Here is a 24,670-nt window from a genome sequence, read left to right as displayed (position 1 = left end):
TTACCTAATATGGAAATAATATCGAAAGAGCCCTAAAGACTTCACAGCGCTGCCCTGTCTGTTTTTGCTCTCTAGTGTGCCCCAGAGTCTAGCACAAGTTTGGCCTACATTTGTTGAATGAGAATAAAAATAAAATATGAGATATTAACATGCTTTGCAAAATGACATATAAAATGCAGTACATATGAAACATACAATGAATAAAGCACTATTATTTCTTATACAGAAGAGAACTAACTTGTCTGTTTACAACTGCCAGCTCTACCCTATCACTGTCCTCCCTGTCTCCTTCCCTGCTTTTCTTTTTCCATAGCAGTTTTAATCTTCTATCAGACTCTGTAACGTACTTATTTATTTTGTTCATTGGTATCTCCTCCATTATAAATGTAAGCTCTATTAGAGCAGTAATTTATGTATGTTCTGATATCGATCATATAATAGGTGCTCGATGAATATTTTTAAATTAAATTGACTGTACCTAGGACTGTGCTAGATATATCAAATATTTTATCTTAATCTTTAAAATAACATCTACTTAGATCCTTTTATCTCAGTTTAGAGATTTTCAAAAAGGAGTCTCATAAAAATTACATTGTTCCTTAAGATGTAGAAGAATGCTACATCTTAAAACCAAAAAGGTAAGACAAATAGAAGAACAAATAAGAACAAATAACAGATCAAACTCTCTGGTTTAAACACAAAAATCATGGACTGGATTTTTAAAAGTACAGCAATATGATGAAATTTATGTATATAGTACTTAAACATAAGGACACTATACTTCTTATGTCAGCCAAGATGAAATAAGCCCACTACAGCCTTTCTCTCCCATTCATTAAAGGTAAAACAGCAGGATTAAAAAAGCAACTACTCTAGAACTCTGAAGAACAATAGTAGCAGATTGAGAGAGTAGCCAAAACTTGAAGAACAACTTTCACGGGAATAATTTTTTTCTTCCTCTTTTATCTCCTCACTTTGACCCAAGAGTTGCCCCGCTGTGGAATTATGCAAGTAGTGCAGGCAACAAAAACTCTGGGAGAAACCCCTCGCAGGCCAGACACCCGGGGCAAGGGAGCCCTGCAAACTGAAGAGGGTGGCAGAGATCCCCATGATTTTTTTCTTCCCTCCCTCTATTTATTCCTCCCTCCCTCTCTTCCTCCCTCTATTTTTCTTTCTTCCTTCCTTCTTTCCTTCCTTTTCTTCCTTCCTGTCTATCTCTCTCCCTTTCTCTCTCTCTCTCTCTCTCTCTCTCTCTCTCTCTCTCTCACACACACACACACACACACACACACACACACACAGTCCTGCCCAAGGGTGGCCCCAGTCTTTCTAGCCAGGAGGCCAGGAAAAGGAGCCTCTGAGATATAGAAAGTGTGGGAGAAATCATGGAGTATAGAGGTGTAGAGAGCTGGGGAAATGGATTCCCTAATTCCGTGTACAACTAGATAAAAGTCCCAGGCTCATGGTCAAGCTGTGCATGTGCAGATCCAACTCAGCCTAGCAAAGGCTTTGAAAACTGAACTGCCATTTAAACTATAATCCAAGTCTCACTCCAACCCCTGAGAAGTGTATGCAAAGGAGAGAAGCAAAGAAGCATAACAAATGCTTGGAAAATTAAACTGACATTGGAAACACAACTTACAGTAGATAAGACAGAACTTGCAGTCTCAATCTAAATGGGTTGGTGGCCTGCTAAAATAAACAAAGAAAATCAACATTCTCATCAGGATTTTAACAGGACCTACAATCTCACAACCTAATAGTCAAATAAATGACCGGGATATAATCCAAAATTACTTAATAAACAAAGAAAATCTAACCAATTCTTAAGGGAAGAGACAAATGCCAATCTCAGAATGTCTCAAATATGGGAATTATCAAAGACACTAAAGCAGCTATGATAAACACGTTACATGAGGTAAAGAAAACTCTTTTGAATAGAAAAACAGAAGTTCTTCACAAATAAATGTTTTTTTTTAAAAAAGATGGAAACTGAGAAATACATTATCTGAAATTAAAAATTCACTGGATGGGCCCTTTAGCAAAATGAAGATAACAAAGGAACAAGTTAGAAACCCTGAATATAGATCAAGAGAAATTATTCAATCTGGAGAGAGAGACAGAGAGAGAGAGAAAGAGAGAGAGATTTAAATATATATTGAACTTGTGGGAATATATAAAAAAGGTCCAAGATTATGTCTCCAGAAAAATATCAAGAAAAAACCTCACAAACTATAGATTAATATCTCTCATAAAACTTAATGCAAAAATCCTCAACAAAACATTAGCAAATCAGACAGAGCCAAAATATATAAAAAAGATAATATATCATGACCAAATAAAATTTATCTCTGGATTGCAACGCTGGGACCAATATTCAAAAATTAATCAATGTAACTTACCATATTAACAGACTAAAGAAGAACAATCATATGAGCATACGATATAAAAAGCACTTGACAAAACTGAACATCCATTTATGATTTTGAAAAATTTTTCATCAAGTTAGGGAAGGAAGAAATTTCCTTAAAGAGCATCTAGAAAGGGGCATCTACAGCTACCATTATATTTAATGGAAAATAGAATTAATTATATTTAACAGAAAAATAAGAAATGTATTTTTCCTAAGATCAGGGAAAAGGCATGGATATTGACTTGTATGAATCAGGGTTCTCCAAAGAAATGAAACCAACAGGGTAGATGTGTGTACAGACAGATTGGGGGCAGAGAGAGAGAGAGAAGAGAGTGACAGACAGAGAGACAGAGAGACAGAGAGACAGAGAGACAGACAAAGACAGAGACAGACAGAGACAGAGACAGACAGAGAGAGACAAAGAGAAAATTTTAAGAAACTGGCTCACATGATTGTGGAAGCTTTGGCAAGTCCAAAATCTGAAGGTAGACCAGCAGCCTGGAGACTCGTGGAAGAGTTGAATTTAGGGTTCAAAAGCAGTCTGCTGGAAGATATTCATCTTGCTTGGGTTGGTCAGTCTTTTTCCGTTAAGGCCTTCAACTGACTGAATGTATTCCACCCACGTCGTGGAAAGTAATCTGCTTTACTCAGAGTCTACTGATTCGAATGTTAATCTTATCTAAAAAATACCTTTACAGAAACATCTGGAATAATGTTTGACCGAATATTTGGGTACCATAGTCTAGCCAAGGTGACATTTAAAATCATCAATTATCACAGCTCTCGCAACCCCTATTCAACATCATTCTGGAAGTTCTAGCTAGTGCAATATAGCAAGAGAAGAAGAAAAAGGCACACAGTTTAGAAAAGAAGAAATAAAACTGTCTTTTTTTTTTACAGATAACACAATTTTCAATATAGAAAATACTTGTCACCCAGAAAACTACAACATAGATCCAAGAATTAACGAGTGAATTTAGCAAGGTCTCAGGATACATGACTAATATATAAAAATTAATTGTATTTCTATATAATAATAGTGAATGGTGGAATTCAAAATTTTAAAAAACACTAATTACAATAATACTAAAACCTGAAATATTTAGGTAAAATTTTAAGACAATATATATAGGCTCTGTATGCTTAAAACTATAAAACACTAATGAAAGAAAGCAAAGAAGACATACAAAAATAGAGAATTATACCTCTTCACATATTGGAAGACTCATTACTAAGATGTTAATTCTCCTCAAATTGATCTATAGATCCAGTACAATCTCAATTAAAATTCTAATTTTTGTGGATATTGATAAGCTGATTCTAAAATTTGTATGAAAAGCCAAAGGAATAGCTGACATAATTTTGAAAAGAATACTCTGATTTCGAGACTTACTATAATACTACAATAAGCACAACAGTGCGGTAATGGTGAAAGAACAGAAAAACCGATCAATGAAACAGAAAAGAAAGCCCAAAAATAGATTCACTTCTATATGGTCAATTGATTTTTGACAAAGGTGCAAGGCAACTCCATCAAGAAAGAATAGCCTTTGCAACAAATTATGCTAGACCCATTGGACATCCACATGCAAAAAAATTACATAAACCTGAGCCCATACCTCACGTTTTACACAAAAATTAATTCAAAGTAGACATGGCATAAAACACAGAACTGTAAAATGTTTAGAAAAAATCTTCGTGACTTTGAGCTAGGCAAAAACACAATACTAACAGTACAGTACATTAAAAAAATTTTTCATAAGCATAAAAAGTAAAACTAAAGCTTTTTTCATAAACTAGACTTCATAATTTAAAAGCTTTTGCTCTGTGAAAACACAGTTAAAAAATAAAAAGACAAGTCACATACTGGGAGAAAGTATCTGTACATCACATATCTGGTAAAGGTCTTCTGTCTGGAATATGTAAAAACCTCTCAAAACCCAACAATAAGAATATGAAGCATCCAATTAAAAGATAGGTGAAACATTTTGAAAGACACTTCGCCGGAAAAAATATAGAAATGGCAAACAAGCACATGAAAAGATACTCATGCTCACTTCAAAGGGCAGCACATATACTAAAACAAAGATACTCAACGCCATTAGTCATTAAGTAAATGAAAAATAAAACCACATTGTGATATTACTAAACACTAATTGGTATGATTAAAATAAATTTTGGAACTGACAATTGCAAATGCTGGTGAAGACGTGGAGCAACCAGAAGTCTCAGAAATTGTTGGTGGGAATGCAAAATGATTCAGAAACTTTGGAAAACAGTTTGGCATTTTCTTATAAATACTTACCACACGGACTAGTAACCTTACTCCTAAGTATTTACCCTAGAGAAATGAACCCTTACGTCAACAAAAAAAAAATTGTTAATAAATGTTTACAGTATTAATAATAACTTATTAATTTATAATTAACAAAAAGTGGAAACAATTCAAAGTCCTTCAGCTGGTAAATGAATAAACAAAACGTTGTACAGTCATAAGATGGAATATACTATACAACTCAGCAACAAAAATTTACAAACTATCGATATACACAGCAACATGAATAAACATCAAATGCACTGTGCTAAGTGAAAGAAGCTAGGCTCAAAACCCTATTTATATATTGTATAAATCCATATATGACTTTCTAGATAAGGCAAAACATAAGTACAGAGAACGAGAGCTGGGGTAGGAAAAGGGCCGACTACAAGGGGCTGCAGCAGGAATGGGGTGGGAGGGAAAGAACTGTTCTGTATCTTAAACTGTGGTGACAGTTACCTATCTCTATTCACTTGTCAAAACTCATAGACCTGTACACCAAGAAAAAAAAAGTGAATTTTACTCTAGGTAAATTTTTAAGAATAATGTTCTATTTATTGGGGGTGGGGGGGAAATAGAGAGATGAATAATTAAAGGATAGAGAAAGATTTATCAGACAAGTACTATCCAAAAGAAAGCCGGTGTAGCTCTACTAATATCAGGAAAAATGATTTTTTGGTAATTTGCCCTGGGACATATAGCTCATAAGGGTCAGGTTAGGCTTCAATCTACCTCCTTCTTGCTATAAAGTCTATGCTTCTTAACATATTTTAATGACTCACATTCTAGTTATTAAGACTTCAGGAATTTATTAATTAGAAAGACAGTCCCTCACAAGCACACAAATTCTACCATGAAATAAATGCAGTTTTCATATTTTGAGAAAAATCAGTAAATGTTCATCTAGGAAAATGTCTAATTAATATTGGTGAAACTTGCTTGACTTGGGAGATTTCTTACATTATTTTCTTTTACTAATAAAAGAAATCATCCAATATTCTCACCTAAAATTTCAAATTTTTTCCCAGACTTCTTTCTAAAAAAAAATCAATATTAGCCTTTAGAATTGAAAGATCCCTATGACAGAGATAAGTGATCAGAGGAACCTGTCTGCTTTTAACTGAAACATTTTCAAGAAAAACTAGAAGAAAATTAGCTACATAATATCATTGTAAGAGCTGAATGTGCACATGTACCTGGAAATATTTAGGGCACATCTTGCTCTTTACCAGAAGTTAAAGGTAAATGATCATATTAACCATTAAGTAATACTTTCACTTACAAAATTAGAATGTTCAGTCTTCAGAAAAGTCAAAGTGGAAAGTCAAGCAAAAAAGCAATTAGATAAAGTTTCAAGCAAGTCCCTAAATCCCAAGAAACTATTGTAGTACTGTTCCCTTCTAAGAATTTTTTTCAGTTAAAATATAATAACTGCCTGTCCTTAGAATGTTACAAAATGAGAGCAATAACTTCCTAGACCAGATTCAGGTTGTAAAATCTCTGCTTTGGGGATTGAGTTTAAAGTTAAGGGCAAAACTACAGAAAACATAGAAAATGTGCAGATTCAGCCTCGCCTTCTGTTTTGTTTATTAAGTGAAAATCTGGTTTCTTCTGCTCATCTATATATGGCCTGGTATTACTTAGTCAGAATGTCTATGAATAAAATCTAGAATTTAGGCAGGTAAATTAAATGAAAACCCTAAGGGAGATACACTCCGTTACTAGCTAAATCCCCTTAATCAAACTTCTCCAGGCCCAGTCTCTCCCTGCCTCCGAAATTTCCTCTTATTTTCACTTTAAAATATATGAGGGCTTCTTATTTCCACAGACACGGTGTGTAACATCATGCATTAACGAGGACCTGAAGAGAACATTCATAGATCAGGAAATGGACTTTACTTCCTGCTAAACTCCAGCCCTTAGAAGTGTTCTGAGGGCACTCGGACTCAGCTGAGGTCAGTCACCCGAACCCCTGAATGTGAACTTGGAATGGGTGCACAAATCATTTTATTTATAGAGACAGGCAGATGTACATAAAATAAAGAGCTCTCGTGATTTCCAAACCACCACCTGGAAAGTCACTTTTGTCCTTAGATGAACTAGTCTGGAAAACCCCCATCTCAGAATGACTGGTTGGTTATGTTGTACTTTAGATTTTTTTAGTCTCTGTCCAATCTTGGCTGAAGAGGATTGGGATGGTTAGATAGATCCTGCCAAGTTTGGGGGTAGAGTGTTGTTAGTCTGCCAGAACAAGAGAGGATTTTTCTTCAAGTAGCACAGGGAATCAAGACCGAAGCCAATGTTGACTAGAGAGAGCTGAGGTTTGTGCATCAGTAAGACCACTCTCAAGTACCAAGGTCATGGAACCACAGGGCGTCAACACTAGTGTTACACAGCCAAGTGCTTCAGGCCAGGCAGGAATGAGACAGCAGTGAAAGCAGACTGCATGCAAGTGAGGAAGAAGGCACGTCTTGGGTAGTTTTCCTGAGCTACTTTGGTGCGTGTACAGGTTGGCCATTTTTATCTAAGGTACAAGCGAGTTGAGCTGGCTTAAAAAAACAAGGCAGACACTATTGGCAGCCGTAGAAAGTTAAGACCCTTAGTTTCCGAAGTTGACTGGCTATAGTTTCCGACTCCAAGGGAGCTTACAGAACATACTCAGAGGGCCAAAAGCCCATCTCCTATAAAGTGCCAGGATGGGAGCTAAATTCACACACCTTGATCTCCTTCCTCTTGGTCATACCATTAGTTTTTAGAAGTTGCCTCAGTTTGAAAGAACGAACTCGGTAATATCCAAGGCTGTGGACTCTAAGAAGCGTTTATTCAATCATTCCACAAAATAACTTCAGCAGATGCAAAGGTAAGCCTGGCCACACTGATCTCAGTCAAGACAAAAAGGATTATTTTTTCTGACTGACCTGCTAGAAACAATACAGACTTATATACTCCTGATTCAACTCCCTCAAAAGATAGACCTGACACGGCTCAAAACTAAAATGCCCCTTGAAGAGGAATAAGACAATGACAGTTGTCTAGCTTTAAGTTGATAGTCTTTTGAATTATATCGACAATATGTCCTCTAGTTCATACGTTTGCAAACATTTTAAAGCAGTAGAACACTTTGTAAATAAAACCTTACAAGGAACACAAAAACAGAAGGAAGTGAAGGTATTTTGATTGAAGTATGATGGAAGGCTCCAAAAACCCATCTACTTATTTTAGCCTCTTCCGAATATGTCCCCTCTTTCCCCAACACCCTCACGTACACCCTAACACACACATAGAAGGGCCCCCAGATATCCACACTCAACGATGGGGCTTTCCTGATCTCAGAGTAAAACTCAAATTAGCTGGCACAGTAATTTCACGAGATTGGAGTACATGAAATGATAATGATTTGTTTGATTCAAGCTTCATCAGCAGAAGAACTGTTTGCTCAGATGAGATTGTTTCCCTCTGGTCCACAACTCTAGGGATAGCCATTTTGATCAATGGGGAAACAGTGGCCAAGATTGTGTAAAGTTATAACCTAGTTCTCTTAAATCCAACCCCGAGAGGAAACATTATTGACATATTCAAGAGACCAGCACTATCGATCATTCAGCTTTTTCTGGTGGTGATAAAGGCACTGATGTCAAACGTGCCCATGATAAACTGTAATAAAATGTAGAAAATAATGGCATTTCAACGACTATTTCTACCTATGAGATGGACTTTGGAGGATCAAAAATACCATTTTACAGGACTCTTGAATGTATTTTCTCATTTGACAACTGTTTGCAACTGATTTGATTGTATGATGATGACCTGGAAGTCAAGGGGGGAGAGGAAGAAGGCATTAGGAACCTTCAGATGGGTTACATAAGCAACCTTCCGAGGTCTAAGGCTTTCACTGTTCTGGCCGTCCTCTAGTGGAAAAACTTCCCTGAACTGCCCTGTGAGGGTGTGAAGGACAGGCCACTGCATTCTTGGTCATTGAAGACTATCTGAATATTGATTGGGGCAAGGGGTGGCGGGGAGAAAGCCTGGCAGAAAGGAACATATTGATTAGAGGAAGGTACTTAGACATGTATTCAACTCCTTTCATCAACAAATGGTTTACAAAATTGATTACAATATCTATATAGTATTCAATTGTAGATGTATTGTAGGATAGGTTCACATATATCTATATCTAAATAAGAAGCTGTATGTTTAGCCCCAAGCCCAGTAACAAGCACAGATTATAGAATGCCTGGCATGGCTCAGGGAAAAGCATGTGGAGATAGATTCTCATTGAGGCCCAGATGGGCTACTTTCACTGCTCATGCAGGCTTGGGACAGTCCTCCCATTAAGTGGCAACCACATCCCATAATAAACAGCATGCCGAAAAAAGCCATCTAAAGCAAAATGTCTCTCCTGAGAAAGGAGACTGCTACCAGAATTTTTCAAATCTTTTGAATGAGAACTACAAAACTTTATCTAGTTAACTAAGTAAATATAACCCCTAAGTCCTCTATATTAGCTTTCTTCTCCATAAACTATCAGTCTTGGCTTGTGAATACACTGCTCTAGGAAACTGTGAAGCTCAACAACTAACTCTTCTATTGACCACTGCTCGGGTATATTTTATACAGAAAAGAAATTATGTCTTCTGCTTCTTCTTTTCACAGTATTTATGGATTAATGACAATAACAGCTCACATTCTTAGCATCAAGTATGTGCCAAGAATTATGCTAAAAACATCACATGCATTAATTTGTATCACTCTCTCATCAACCCAGTGGGGTAGTTTTTATAATAGTCCCTGTATGGAAATAATTTCCCATTTTATGAATGAGGAAGGTAAAAGGTCAAATAACCTGTCCTTGGTCACATTACTAATAAGTAGAAGAACCCAAAGATAAACTCACATGTTTCTGACTTCAGCCCCAAACTCCCAACCTTTGGGTGCAGCTGTATGTTACTATACCAGTCAAGATTCAGTTGCAAAAAACATAATCTACTCTGACTAGTTGAAGCTCTCATTGAGAGGGGTGCGTAAACAAATTCTAGATGACTTCCCAGGGACAATTAATAAAGCCACACTGGAGAACTGAAAACTATGGAACCTACTGCTTCTTCTCAGATCAGGAATCTGCCATTCTAGAATCACACCCCCATTCCCATGATCAGAAACCTGCCTCTACTGCAGCCACCTCCAGGGCCACGCCATACCTGCCGCAATTCACACCAAGAAAATGACTGCCCCTTGACACTCTGCCTCTTGACACTCCCAAAGCTAGTGATTGAGACTGGAGCCACATGGATAACCTCCATGACCTACAGTGCTTCCACCAAACGCAACCTCCACACGCTTCTGTTTTCCAAATGCTGCACAAATGCATCTGACATGATAAGTCTAATACGGTTAAATTCGGGCTCCCTCCCCCCACGAGAGAAATGGAGAATTGTGTTTTAGCTTTCCAGTGTCTGCAGTGCAAGAAGGGCACAAGAAGAGAAGGATGGAAAGGATGTTAAGTTCTAATCCACCATAGTTGCTATAAGTTCCAGGGTTGTCCTGAGGAGGGTTCTTCTGATTAGGGCTGCAAAATTTTGTGTATCTAGGAAAAGGTTCCAGAGTTTTCATCATATTTTCAAAAGGGTCCATGACCCCAAGTGGATCGAACCCAGTGTAACACAGTACCATGCATATGATACCACCTTGAGAATGAGATGAGCATCACGGTTGGAGCTAAAACAGTGCTTAAGGACACGAGCTCTCGCGTACAGCTCCCTGAGCTCCAATTCTGCTTCTACAACTTAGTAGACGTTCGACCTTTTAGCATGCTACCTAATTTCTTTGTTCCTCAGTTTCCCCTTCTCTAAAATATGGAAAGTAGTATCAACCTAGTAAAGGTGTTCAGAAGATTAAATGAAATAATATGTGTAAAGTACTTAGAAGAATGCCTGGTACTTGGGAAATGCTACCTAAATGTTAGCTATTGTTACTGGAATAATTTTTAGACAAGATAAATTCTAATCTTAAAAGGTTATATAATAGAGTTTCATTCAAGCCCCATGTTTTTAAATTTATTTCCAACTTCACAGAGCTTTTAGAAGAAGTAAGAACTTGATTTCCTGTGACAGCAAACAGAAAGACAAGCACTCATCTTTATGGTGATGACCTGCTTCCACTTAAAGAATACATTAATCTCATGGCCAATTACTGCCACTGTGCCAAAGCGCAACTGGGCCAAAACCAAATTTGTCAGCTTTAAAAGATGTTCTTCAGGCCCCAAATGGATAATATTTTGAAAGTATTCGAAATGCTAACTCTTTAATTATTGGGGTGGGGGGAGGGATATATTTACAGTTACCTCATCCTGGCAGGCCCAGTCCAACACAATTTTACTCACTCAAATATTCCACACAAGTCTTGTTATCTGGGTAAGGTAGATGACTGATAATTTCAGCTACCAAAAACCTTGCAGTCCAAGATCCTATTTTCCATGCTTAAAGGAGCAGGACTTACGAGTTTCCATGGACCCTGTTCAATCATTTGCACAAATCTAATGAAGCTGACAAAGAAAAGCCTTGGCCCTGCCAGCAGGTCTGCAGCCGCCTCGGGACAGTAAAGACAATGCTCAGTCTTGGCAGGAATGGAAATCAGACCCTTTAATTCTGACCAAACATTAACTTCCTCAGTGTCTAACATGTACGTGCCAATCAACTGCAGGAACAACCTACATCTCGGCTATTCATCAGTAACTTAGTGTTAAAGTCTTTGATACGTGACTCCAATTAGAAGCCTGGTTGACAGCAGATTGTAACACATTAAGAAAAACAATTATGATCAGTGTCAGCCAGCACTTTGGGTTCAAATGGGCTCTCTAATATACTGCTGGTAGGAGTACACCTTTTCTGAGATTGACATGGGTATAGCTAACAAAATCTTTGAAAGTGAATATTCACTGACTCACCAATTCCACTTCTAAAAATTTATTCCAAAGAAATAATCAAACAACTGCATAAATTATGTGTACGAGGAAGTTCACTTAGGAATTATTTATAATACAAACAACTGGAAAAGAATTCAATGTTCACAACATAAAATTGGTTAAAACAATTACAGGATGGCCTTAGAATGAAATTCTGTGCAGTCATTAAAGGAAAAATTTAGATGTATTTAAGTATTGGCATGAAAAGTTGTCTATGATGTAAGTTTTAAAAAACAGGTGCACAGTATGATCTCATTTGTGTTTGTCTATATTCACATGTAATATATACATATGTGTGAATGTTTGTATTATATGTATACATAATTATATAAATACATAATATTTTAGAAAGCTATGCACTGAAAGGTTAACAGTGGTAACTTTTAATTTTTGAGACTATGAGTAAAATTTATTATTTCTACTATTTGGTATTTTATTAAAAATTATCTATTACTTTTTTAATCAGGAAAAAATAAGTTATTAAAAAAATTTAAGCCCCAGTGATAGCACCTTTATTTGAGGCTAGTCAAAGATATGCACTGAAATTCACACATTCAGAATTACACAGAATATCTAAGCTCTTTCTTTCTATATTTTATCAATATAGGAATAAGCAAACTCAAGTGCCTTTAGAAGACAGGCAGGCAAAGTACATAAGTGAAATAGGATATGAGACAATAGGGCAGGGAAGTGACCATAACCGACTACAGAGCATAATATTCAGTCCAAAGGCATTCAAATTCAAAATATTTCTAAGCACTCGAAATACATCTGCAGGCTCAGTTTGAACAGTAATTTGCTAATTAGGACCTGTACAGTGTAAACCTACACAGACGCAGTACATTACACAACGACACTGAGCATCACTCTCTCCCTCCCCATCTCCTAAAGTTGGTTTAAGTGGTACCTATAAAGGAGACAATTTTTCACATTTGTAAAATTATCTTTCTAAAATTTAATATAAGAAAAATAGTTTATCTCTCCTGATAAACTTGTTTGCTCCCTTCTATAACAGAATGAAACCATGGATTTAATTAGCTTTCCCTTTCGCTTATTTGTTGTTTTAGAAAGCTCAGAAACTTCCTTAGCCTAGGTTTTGTGTTGCAGTTGTCTTTCCCCTCCATCGTTTAGTTCTTATTCACTTGCTTTGATGGTTATAGCATATGTCTTAATCTTATATTAGAGTGTACATATATATATACCACTTGAAATATTTTCGAAATTCAGATTAGACAGAGGGAAGTAAAAATAAATTATAACCTGAAAAAAAATGACATCGGCATACAATAAAATGGTTGCGATGATTTGCACAAATACTTTATATACTTTGGTATTATCTCTATATACTGGCTAAATTTTAAACGAAAAATATATAGAATGCGAATGTAATATGGAAAATTTGGCAGCTAACATGGAAAAAAATCAGGAAAACAACAAGCAAAAGAGAAGCTAAAAAGAGGTAGGAAGTAGAATAAAAAGGTGTAATAACTGCAATATAGATTATGAATGTGCAGCAACCATTGTGCCAAAATAAGATAAAACAAATAGTGTCTTTCTTAAAAAGCTCATACCCCACTACAAGGGACTCAAAAGCTGTCTGGGTAAGTGCATCTACAGAATCCATCTTCCACTGCCTTCCCACTCCCCAGGCTGCTCTACCTACCTCAAGCTGCAGCTTTACCACCCACCCATCAATAACCTTTTTCTCAAAAACTGGAAATGAGAATATAAATATTCCTCAGACTTGAAGTTTTGGAACTAAGATGTTTATTAAAAATTAAAAATTGATGGTAGGTAATTATCAAAATGAAATGTGCTAAGATGAGTAATATGAAAATAAATTATTAAATATTTTGAATAGTATTTTATTTTTACATTTATAACTGCTCCTTTTTGGGGGGACAGAAATTTTAAGAATCAATGAAACGCTGGGAAATTCTTTAAAGAAAGCTTTTGTGTGAAATCAAGGCATGTGCTAAGTCAAAAGTATAACTTTGATGGTTAAAAGCTAAGCAATATTCTGCTCAACCAGATATACATATAACAGAACATTAACCAGACTCTTGTTTTAATTATCTCATGAAATAAACTTCAATTTATAGAAGTAAAACCCAAATACTCCATTATAATCTAGTTACTTGTAAGAAATACATATCTTGTTTAACTATTTATCTTAAAGTCTCAATGAAGTGGAATAAAACAAAACATCTTAAGAACTAATTTAATAAGACTAGGGCCTTAAATAATAAATCATCCCCCCTTTTACTTAGATTAATTTGAACAATAAATTAGTGGTTAGCAGTCAGAAAACTTTAGAAAGTAAAAGCTGGATGAGAAAGTAATATACCAATGCCTAAATAGAATTTCATATGAATGTTATTCCAAAAACACTCCAGGGTGTAAGCCCCAAAAAATTTGAAAAAAGTTAATTGTTTAGAGATAATGACAAAGAAGTTTCACATATTTCTTTTTAAAAATACATTTCTTAATGTAAGTAAAGTCTGAGGAACTAACAAATTTATAAAAATGTTTTTTGCCCCTAAACAAGAAAAGCACAATGTAGTAGTGTGAGTGACAGTAGACATTTCTGAAAGATAAAAAAAAAAATTGAATATGGAAAGTGAGGTACTTTGATGATGTAAGGTACCCACGGCATCAGCATTCGATAAATATTGAAAGTCACAATGCATGTGCATACTGACAATCTAAAAATAATTACAAATACAAACACTATCATCATTACCTTAAGATACCAAAGAAAGTGAGATATGATGAAAACATATTTCACTCTCCTAAAACAGTGAAGTGTGATAGAATCACTGTGTACTATTAAAACAAAAGTCTGCAAGATACATGCATATATTTGCACACAGTATACATAATATACATTTACATTTATAAAATCACCCACTGAAGTGACTTATTAATGTCCACAATGAATACTAAGAAACTCAGAATGAACAAATTCGTAGCAAATTACAGAGAAAACAATCACATGATGTCTGCAATGCCATTTAAATAAAACCACTAAGAAAGAGCCAGAAATGGAGCTGGCAGTGATTTTGAGGCAGCAGCAGCAATCCATAAAGGCTTCTTAATTTTCTTGTCATTTAAGAATTAAGCCACTTCCAGTTCACACAGATCCTACCAGGTGCACTAAATTGATGTCATTATGAGCCATCAGGAAATACCCACCGAGACCTATACCAACACTAAGAAGTTTTGTTAAACAGCTGTGTGTTTTAATTGATTTGTATTATTTAAAATAGGAACAGTTAAAAGTCAGTTATCGGATGTTGTGTAAAAGAGATGCCTAAAGACTCTAGGGAGACTGAGTTCAGAAGAAAGCCAATCACTGGAACTTCACTGGAGCACTTAAGATTATTACTAGAGGAAGCACAATTAAATCATCAGTTTATCAGCCATCATTATAAATCACCAGGCAACATATCAAGCTTCATTATTTAAGAATCCTTAACCAGTGACTTCCTGTATTACTGAGAGTTAAAAGCAATTTATTCACCAAAAGGTACCTAAAGAGTTTTGTTTTTTGTTGTGTTTTGATTTTTTTTTCCCTGAGAGATTTATGATGGAACTATAATGAAAACTCACTGAAAGTTATTATCATATTTTTGCATGTTTTAGACATGTAAAGTCTTCGAAGTGAAATCAGTGGTGTTTGGGATATGCAAAATGTGCACTGCACAGGCTCTTCCTATTCCACCCCCTACAAATATTTAACCCAGTTCTCTCACAGTACTTACATGGGATCATATGAAAAAAAAAAAATCAAAGAGTTTCTTATCCACCCAATGCCATTCATTTACTTGCATTAAGATAGCCTTGCCTAGGCATATGGAATCAAAAAACAAAATTCCTCAGAAGTCTTGATTTCCAAATTCAAAATACACACAGTTCAGGAATTAAAAGAATACATTTGAAAGGAGATATGAGACGGGTTGAGTTTTACATAAAATCCTCTTTTTATTAGTCTTCCCACCACTTCTCTATAGATGCTATCATTATCTTTAATAAAAGAATCTTCATAATTTGTCCAAGGTCAAGCAGCTAGTAAGTGGTGGTACCCTGAGTCAAATCCACTCTGGCTCCAGCATCTTGATGAAGGCTCTGAAAGGAAGCAAGACTACTTGGAAAATGGTTGAGTCCACGTCTGGGCAGGAATTGCATAACACGAATATACAACTTGTTACATCAAAAAGCAAGACATCAGCAAAGCTACTTGGGTTATATCAAAATAGCTCAGGAACCAACTTAAAGAGACTTTCTCTGGCCAAATAAAAGGAAAATTGAGCATCAATAAAGATAATCACTACAATAAACTGAAATGCTTATAACATTTATATCTATGAGTTCATAAAGATACATAAAAAACTTTCTTGATCACTTTTTGGAGGATGCTAGAGAATCAGCTTATCTTGAAAGCTAGAATATAAAGACAAAGAATCAAGTATTCATCCCTTTTCTATACAAAGCATACCTAAGGTAACTAAACTGGTGAGGGAAACTGTCATTAAAGAAGTAGTCCAACTAATAAATAATGAATAAAAGAATTAGAACATCGTCATTTTGCAATCTTGAATGAACTAATGAATCTAGGCAATAATCAGTGGCTGCTCACATCACAAAAAAAAGATCAATAACCAGACTTCATGTTCTTCCAGATGGAAGTATCCAGAACCTATGAAGTATTCTTGCTCAAAAAGCCAAACCTGAATTTGATCAAGTCTCAAGATCTAACTGCCAGTTTATAGAAAAAAAGGAGAAACGCTAAACAACACAACAGAGATACAATTAGAAAAAAAAAAAATCCAGACTGCAAATACTATAGGACAAACTTGTTTCTTCAACAAAAAAACTGTAAGGAAAAAACAGAGGGAAGAATAAGAATCTTAGATTCAATATGTCTTAAGAGATATTAACCATTTTAATGTGTAAAGTTCACTGGATACTGTTAAAAAAAAAAGAAACAATTGGAGAAATTTAAGCATCAATAGTTTATCTTAAAATATTAAGAAATTTATAATTTTAGTTGCAATAATAGAATTATGGTTATGTTTTTTAAGAGTCCTTATCTTATTTTTAAATTAAATTTTTTGTGATAACTGTAGATTCACATGTCATTGTCAGAAGTGATACAGAAATCCCTCATACCCTTCACCCAGATCCCCCAGTGCTAACATCTTGCAAAACTATAGTATACTATCTAAACCAAGATACTGACGTTGACACAGTCAGATACAGAACATTTCCCTCATGTTGCCTTTTCTGGCCAAACCTACTTCCCTCCCACCCACAACTCTCTTCCTAACTCCCTGGCAACCGTATATCTGTTCTCCGATCTATAATTTTGTCATTTCAAAAATACTAGATAAATGAAATCATATGCTATGCAATCTTTTAGGATTTTTTTTTTTTTTGCACTCCGCATAATGATCTGGAGACTCATCTAGGTTATCGAGTGTATCAATAGCTGATTCCTTTGCATTGTTGAGTAATCTTCCATGGTAAGGATATACGACAGTTTGTTTAAGCATCCACATTCACAAGGACACCTGGGTTGTTCCCATGGGCTACTTTGAATAAAGCTGCTATAAACATGTGTGTGGAGTCCTTATCTTTTAAAAATATCTTCTTAAATATTTATGGAGGAGATAAAATGATGTCTAGGATTTGCTTCCAAAAAATTCCAGATTAAATGAGATACCAGAAAAATAAGATCAGCCATGAGTTTATAAGTACATTATACTATTTCTACTCTTGCATATGTTTATAAAAAGACAGTAAGAAAAAATTACTCATCTGACCACTATATACCACATACATAAACATACACAGCTTCAATTAAAATTAAAAGTATTCTTTTTTATCTAATAACTTTAGCTGGTCCCAAGATCACAGAAACCCTTTACCTAAAACATAGAGCCCACACTTTCCAGCGATCATTATTGTATATTCGCTCTATCGATTTAGGCAGATCCAGCTTAGGCATCTGTTAACTTTTTTTCGGAAGTTCCTTATTAGGCTGCAGGGTTGAGATAATAGGTAGCCTGTAATGTTGGACAAAAGCAGGTAAGTAATCACCATAATCAAATGTATGAGATTCATGAGTGGTTTGTCTTCAAAAGAGAGGGCTCGTGTCTGACATGAGCAGGTCCTTATCATCAAGACAAATGTTGAGAGAACAGAAGTGTGATTACGAAAGATGAAGAGCAACAAACTATATGAGCACAATCAAGCCTGAAAATTAACTGAAATGCATTTTATATTATGCGAAGGCTGCTTTTGTTTTTAAGCCACTCTAAAGGACAGGATATTATTATCACGTTCAGTCTGCACGCTAATGGTTCTTTAGTATAATTCTGTAAAACGGTGTCTCCTATTTGGTGCCACCGATATTCTACCAGCTCATTCTCCCCTCATGCTGTATCACACCCTCCCCTTCACCCCACAATTTTTTCTTCACATGGGGCCTTATAAAAGTGAAGACCCACCCTCTCGAAGATCTCAAGCAAAGAAGAGCACAGAAATACCAACTCATTAACTAACCTGAGATTAGAAGCCAAGACCTCCAAAGGAAATATCCATGATGACTTTCAAACGTCAAATAGTGCAATGGCAACCAACAGGTTTCTCTCGCTAGGTCTTTAGTGCCTGTACATGCACTGTGATGAGCTATTCCAAAGCTTAAATAAAGTTTTTTATCTTTTCTAATAAGACAAATTCCAAAGGAATATCTAAATGTTATAATTGTGTTACAGTTTCGTTATATCAAACATCCCTCATATCAAGTAGGCCCACACTTGGTATTAGCTAGTAACACTCATTGTGATAGGATCTGATCCTTACCTATTATGCCATGTGGTAGGTAGGAAAAAATGTTCCACTAATAAACTATCTATATGACACTAAAATGCCTATAAATTGAAAGATATTAATCAATTCCATTGATTAATATCTTTGGTTCATTTGGTTGCTTTAGCAACGTAGCAGTTCTATTAATGGAAAAAGATCTATTTGTAATGTCATACTGGAAAACTAAGAAAATACAGTTGAGTTCAAAATCTTGTTCATGTGACATGACAAAACAGAGAAACGTAGAATTAAAACCCAAAAGGACACAGACTACCAGGAATTGTGCAATAGGCTTGCACTGAGAACATAATAACAGGACTGCTAGAGACAGAAAAATGAAATGGATAAGAATTGAGCTCAGGAACATAATGGAAAACATAAATGAGAAGAAGCTGAGACAAAAGACACTAAAGTTAAATACATATATAGTTTTGGATGTTCTCTTCCTTTATCCTTTGCTATCTTCATTTACTCTTACAATCAAACATTTTCTGGGTCCTGTGGATTCTGATACTACCATATAAGCTTTTGGATGGTTTGTGGTCACTGACAAGACATTGGAAGTTGAAACTCTTAGCACTCACCTTGACATACTTGAAGGTTAGTTTAAAATACTTTGCATAAAATTAAATGCTCTTGCCAAAAATCTTTACAGCTGATTTGCTTATATATCTCATTACCATTTATCATTGTAACCACCCATGCCTGTTCTACGGAACTAGGATTTCAGAAGGGGCCATTCTTGTGAGCTGACAGGGTTTCAGAGGAAGGAACATAGGAGAGAATAAGAGAAAGAAATATAAAGACAGAACAAAGGCAACAGGGAAGGCATTGAACCTGGAAAGAATTTCAAGAACACACTGCACAAGATGGGTTCAGGTAATTAATGGCGATGTTTGGCAGGAGCTGAGACTGTGTGGAGTGGAATAGAAGATAAGCTTGAAAGGGCAGGCTGGAATGGAGGATGTATATGTTGTCTTGCCGCTGCCCAAGATAAGCCTCATATGTATGTTCCCCTGATAAACTGTGGATGCAATAAACAAAAGAGAGGAGTGAAGGAAGGAAGGAAGGATGGAGGGAAGAAAGAAAAGAAAAAGAAAAAGAAAAGAAAAGAAAAGAAAAAAAAAGAAAAGAAAAAGAAAAGGAAAGAAAAGAAAAGAAAAAAAAGAAAGGGCAGGTTGGAGCCAGGGAGTGGCAGCCACTAAAGCCCAAGTGAGGCATTTAGACTACATGTCATATGCCTTTGGGGAGCTACTGCAGCTTTGCACATGGCTAGGAGAAATGCAGGAGTTGTAAAGATCTGACTAATGGTAAGGAGAAGGGAGGAAAGGAGCAGAAAACCAGAGGTAGGAGGCTTTACTAACTGTTCCAGGTGAGGCTACAGGGCTTGATCTAGGAGGGTCAAAGTGGGGGAGGAAAAGGAAAAAATTAATTTGAGGGGCAGTGTGAAAGATACATACACTTACACCTAGTTTTGTCCTCAATTAAAACCTAGAAAATGGTCATTTGCAATCATTGTCAAAGAACTACTTATGAAATGCTAAGGATTCTTATGTTGATTGGGAGGTAAACTGTCATTATTATGATCAAACACATAAGAGGGCATGAAAATTCTAATCGTTGATAAAGTCATTTTAAAAGAATCTTTGATTAAGCCTAACAGAGCCTTGGAAAAATAAGACTTTGATATAAGTAAAAATTATATTTAAGGAGACCATGATTGGTTGCAAGGTGATGAGTACTTTTAAATTTCTAAAATAATTAACTGCTGATTTTAGCAAGGCAGTAATAATGACTTATATGACTGACAGGTCTATTTTCTCTACTTTTGCATATCTACTTATATTTACTTTCACGGATCTATTTTTCTCTACTTTCTCAGATCACTATTGCAAACCTACTGTTAATCAACAGTTAATTTTTTTTACAAATGAACCTATGAGCAAAACTTTGAAACATTACAGGTGATACCAGCTAAATCATCTATTTTTTCAGTGTATATGCTAACTTTGCTTCTATTCTCACTTACTTAATACATTTTTATTGGGCCTCACTCCATTATAAGTGTTGTACTGGTGCTGGGTGTTCCATGAAGAGTATAACAGACATGGCATGTCCTCATGAGAGCACACAGCATAATGGAAGAGACAGACAGTAATTTTAAAAAATCCAAATATGTAATTAAAATGTGATAAGCACCATGAAAAAAAATTACAGTGTGCTATGAGAGTGGATAACAGGGAGGCTAAATCAAGCCTGGGTCTAGGAAGGTTTTTTAAAGAAAAATGTCTTTGAGTTGAAACCTGTAAGTATATAAAAGAATGAAATAGGAAAAACAGCAGAGGAGAGAGAACTAGATTTTAAAAAATGAGCATAAGGAAAAGATTGCATAAAATAAAATGAAGATATTCTCTAACCTGTTGGGTAATAGTATCCCATGGTCCCTGCTGCAGCCGTGTCTTATAGCACTCACGTACTCCGTCCCAAATGTCCTTCAGAGCTAAAGGTCTTCCATCTGTTAAAACGTAAGGTAAAGATTGTCAGTAATCCATGTGACATAATGGTGCTTGGTGTCTATTTAGAACTATCAGAAGAATATTATGATTTTTTCATAAACTTACTAATACACATACTATTCATATATCAAAAGAGCGCTATATGAACTAATATTTTCTTCCTGAAGGAAATTTAAACATTCAAGTTTCTCTCCTTTATATCCATCTAGCAGTTAAATTATCTGCTCATTCAATGCCTCTATGAATAAATAATAAAATAAATAAAATAAAATTCCAATGTGTTTGAGAGAGAACTAATAGATACAAGCATAGGCAAAAGACGAGCTAGACAGATGCCCATATTAACAAGGTGCATCATGGATATCTCTGAAGTCTTAATACTTCTGTAGTCCTTAAAATCAGAGACCATACACATACTTCTTTCACTCTCTCATTGACTGAGTATCTGTAATGTTTAAATCACTCTGTTAGATATCATAGAGAACAGAGGGAAGGAAAACAATTTCTCCTAGTAAGGAGCCTACCATCTACTAGGAGAACTATGAGAAGTATATCAATAGTACAGTATATCAACAATTAAAATATTGAGTAGAAAGAAAGTGGTCACTGCCAGAGGAAAACTGCAGTTCTCTGCCAGTCCAGATGAGGGAGACATAAACAGCCAGTTGTGTCCAGGGGAGAAAGGGATGTTAGGGGTGGAGGGATGTGAGAAGGGATTGTCATGAAGAGATTAGCAAAAACTCTAGTGAACAATAATTCTCCTTTTCTTTGTTTAAACAGCTTCAATTATTCTTAACCACTCAAATAATGTATTTTATGAAGATCGCTATGGCAGAAGATAAGTAAAGTGGAAAAATAGATATCTAAGTTCAGAAAAGGAAGCAGAAAGAGAGAGATACCTAGCAACTTTTAAACCATACACTATTAGAAAAAAAGTTGTCTAACTGTTAGAATTTAGTGCTACTTGGCCCATTCCGAGCTATCATGTCCTCAAGAATTGCAGGTGTGCTGTTTTCCTTTGCAAGTGGACAATATAATTAAAAAAAAAAAAAACTCATCAGTATATTAAATCACTAAATACAAAGAAATATTTGGTTATCAAATGCAACAAAACTTGGAGAAATAACCTACTCAAACCCCTCCCCCCAAAACCAAAATGCACTGTATTCAAACTCATAGAGTATGAGCAGAGATGGGGGGCTGGTAGGAAAAGGAGCACTAGAATATAAGATTGTAATAAATACAATATTATAAGTGCTAAATAAATATTAGGAGTCTCCTCCCAGCCCCCATTGCACTATTCCAGTAATGCTCATATCTCAAAGAGAAAACATTCATTTATAGACCGTTACTTCTTAGAATTTTCTCATGTTTCTTTACCATGCACATTGTGTTTGATATCGTAATATACTATTACCACAGGCAGAGCATTTCTCATGTTTGACCTGAAAAGTTGAACTTTTCCTCAACCTTTATTTTCAATAAATAGCAATAGAATATTTTGATACATTTTCAGTAAGTATCTTCATCTTGGCATTTATCTGGCGGCAGGAGACCATTATCTCGTGATAAATAGTTTTATTCCATTGACATTTCCATGTCTGTAAAATGAACAAGATTTATTCATCCAATTAACATTTGAATGTCATGTTTAGCTACAAGTTAAAAACAAGCTGCCTTCAGTATCTGTGTTATATTGTTTTCTGAACACATTTACAGAGTAGAGCCAAACTTTGCCCTTAAGATAAGCATTACATATCTACAAAATATGCATATGCACATATGTATGTGTGTGCATACGTGTGTGTGTGTGTGTGTGTGTGTATTGGTGCTAGAAAAGGAAAATAGGATCTTAAGCACTTCAGTGTCAAATAGCAAACTAATAATCAAATGATAAAAAAGAAGAAATGCTTTTAAAATAATTTTCAGTTGTCAAACTTAGAAGAAACCAAGTCGTAAAAAAATAATAGAGCTAGTATAATATCTATAAATAAGGCAAACAAGGTCTTATGAAATATACATCTGCCAGAAATATGCAGCTGGAGCTCGAACTCAAGTCTCAGGACTCACAATTCAGTGCTCTTCCTATTAGTCCATGCCGCCTTTCAAGACAGAGACTGTGTCTATCCCTTCACCACTATAGTCCCACTGCATAGTCCTAGGCCTCACTCACACGTTGCAAATGCTTTATAAATATTTACTGAGTAATGATGGATGAAAGAATGCCTTCCTAAAATTTACTTCCTCTAAAACAGGAGAAGGCTTTGCAGATCTAGAGAAGAATGTTGGGTTTAATATCTGGTAATCAGTAATGATTTTAATTTTATTCCTGAAAATATTTCAGTCAACAATCTAAAGATGGAGTAATTGGTTTAGATATTACCACCGTCAAAAACCTGCATACTCTGCAAGAAACATTCATACAAAACATAATAATCAGCAGCATAGCAACAATGCGGAGAAACCCAGAACGAATGTGATAGATCATCAGATTTGATGCTAGAATTGAGGGTATGTGCCATAAATTGTCAAACAACATCAAATTTAGAGAAAAAAATATTTAACACCTTCAAATAGAAGAATTAAAAAATATCTGGTCAACTTAGAATAACAGACAATCACAAGAAGTTAAAAACAAATTCAAAACATAAAAAGATGCCTGACACTCCTATATGCATGTTTATAAGAGTGCTACCATTTATTATAAAGAGAAGAGTGTATTTTAAGTGAATGGATGTGAGTTTATTCTCTAATGCACTTATAGAACTGTTTAAAACACATGTATTAACGATAGTTAAACAAGCGCTTGTGAACCCTACCTTGACGAGAGTGTCGGTCTCTCCAGTTTCTGCTGATCATTTACACTACAGAAGATCTGGGTAATATAGCTTTGTCTCTCACATATAGATACGATAATAATGATTTACTAAAGTATTATGTGGGTTCTTTTCCCAAGCCTTTATCATTGGTTTGCCTAGTCATAGCTCACACCTTCATGATCAAAGACTTACAAAAGTTAGTTCTGTGTTCTTTTATACAAAAGAAAAAAGAAAAAAATGACCTAATCAGCAACATCTTCATCTGTGCCATACACTATCAACAATACTGACACCTAAAATATGTTCAAATATGATTGTGACTAATTATTCCAATAACAAAAAGGAGCTTTCAGAAATCCCACTGAAATTATTGAACTGAGATAGTCAAATATATAAAGAACGACATCACAAAAAACAGAACTTATATGTGGCAGACACTTGAACAATTTGGTAGTTTTGTGTATATTTATTTTTGAAAACTGAAGACCCAAACTCTAGCTTAAAATTAAAAGGTGGGCATCAATAAATACTTGGTTAAGTTCATGTAACACACCATGTGCCTTCATGTTCAGTTCAGGGTATCTTCAGTCAGAAACTTTAAGCTCTGTTAAGAGAGTCAATTTTTTCTGTCTGCCCTCACTTGGAGGAGACATAAGCATACTCAATCAACAACTCTCTGGTTTCAGACCCTAGAGATTCGATAGCACCAATGTGAACATGCTTAGAAATCTCATTAATCACACTGAGGCTGAGAAGCTCAGTAAAATCCCT

General features: G+C 35.4%; 1 protein-coding gene across 8 annotated transcripts in view; it reads right to left on the bottom strand.

Moving 5' to 3' along the window:
- ATG10 (autophagy related 10) overlaps nt 1-24,670 on the bottom strand; it is a 199,866-nt gene that overhangs the window by 45,296 nt on the left and 129,900 nt on the right. For all 8 annotated transcript variants that reach the window (XM_039874984.1, XM_039874980.1, XM_039874976.1 and 5 more), the window contains one exon: nt 20,982-21,079. In XM_039874984.1, coding sequence (XP_039730918.1) covers nt 20,982-21,079 — 98 coding nt within the window. The remainder of the gene's footprint in view (nt 1-20,981; nt 21,080-24,670) is intronic.

This window comes from Pteropus medius, unplaced genomic scaffold, assembly GCF_902729225.1.
Source record: "Pteropus medius unplaced genomic scaffold, Ma_sr-lr_union100, whole genome shotgun sequence".
NCBI classification, from domain to species: Eukaryota; Metazoa; Chordata; class Mammalia; order Chiroptera; family Pteropodidae; genus Pteropus; species Pteropus medius.
Note: the sequence above shows the minus strand (reverse complement) of the source record. Positions and strands in the feature narration are given on the sequence as shown.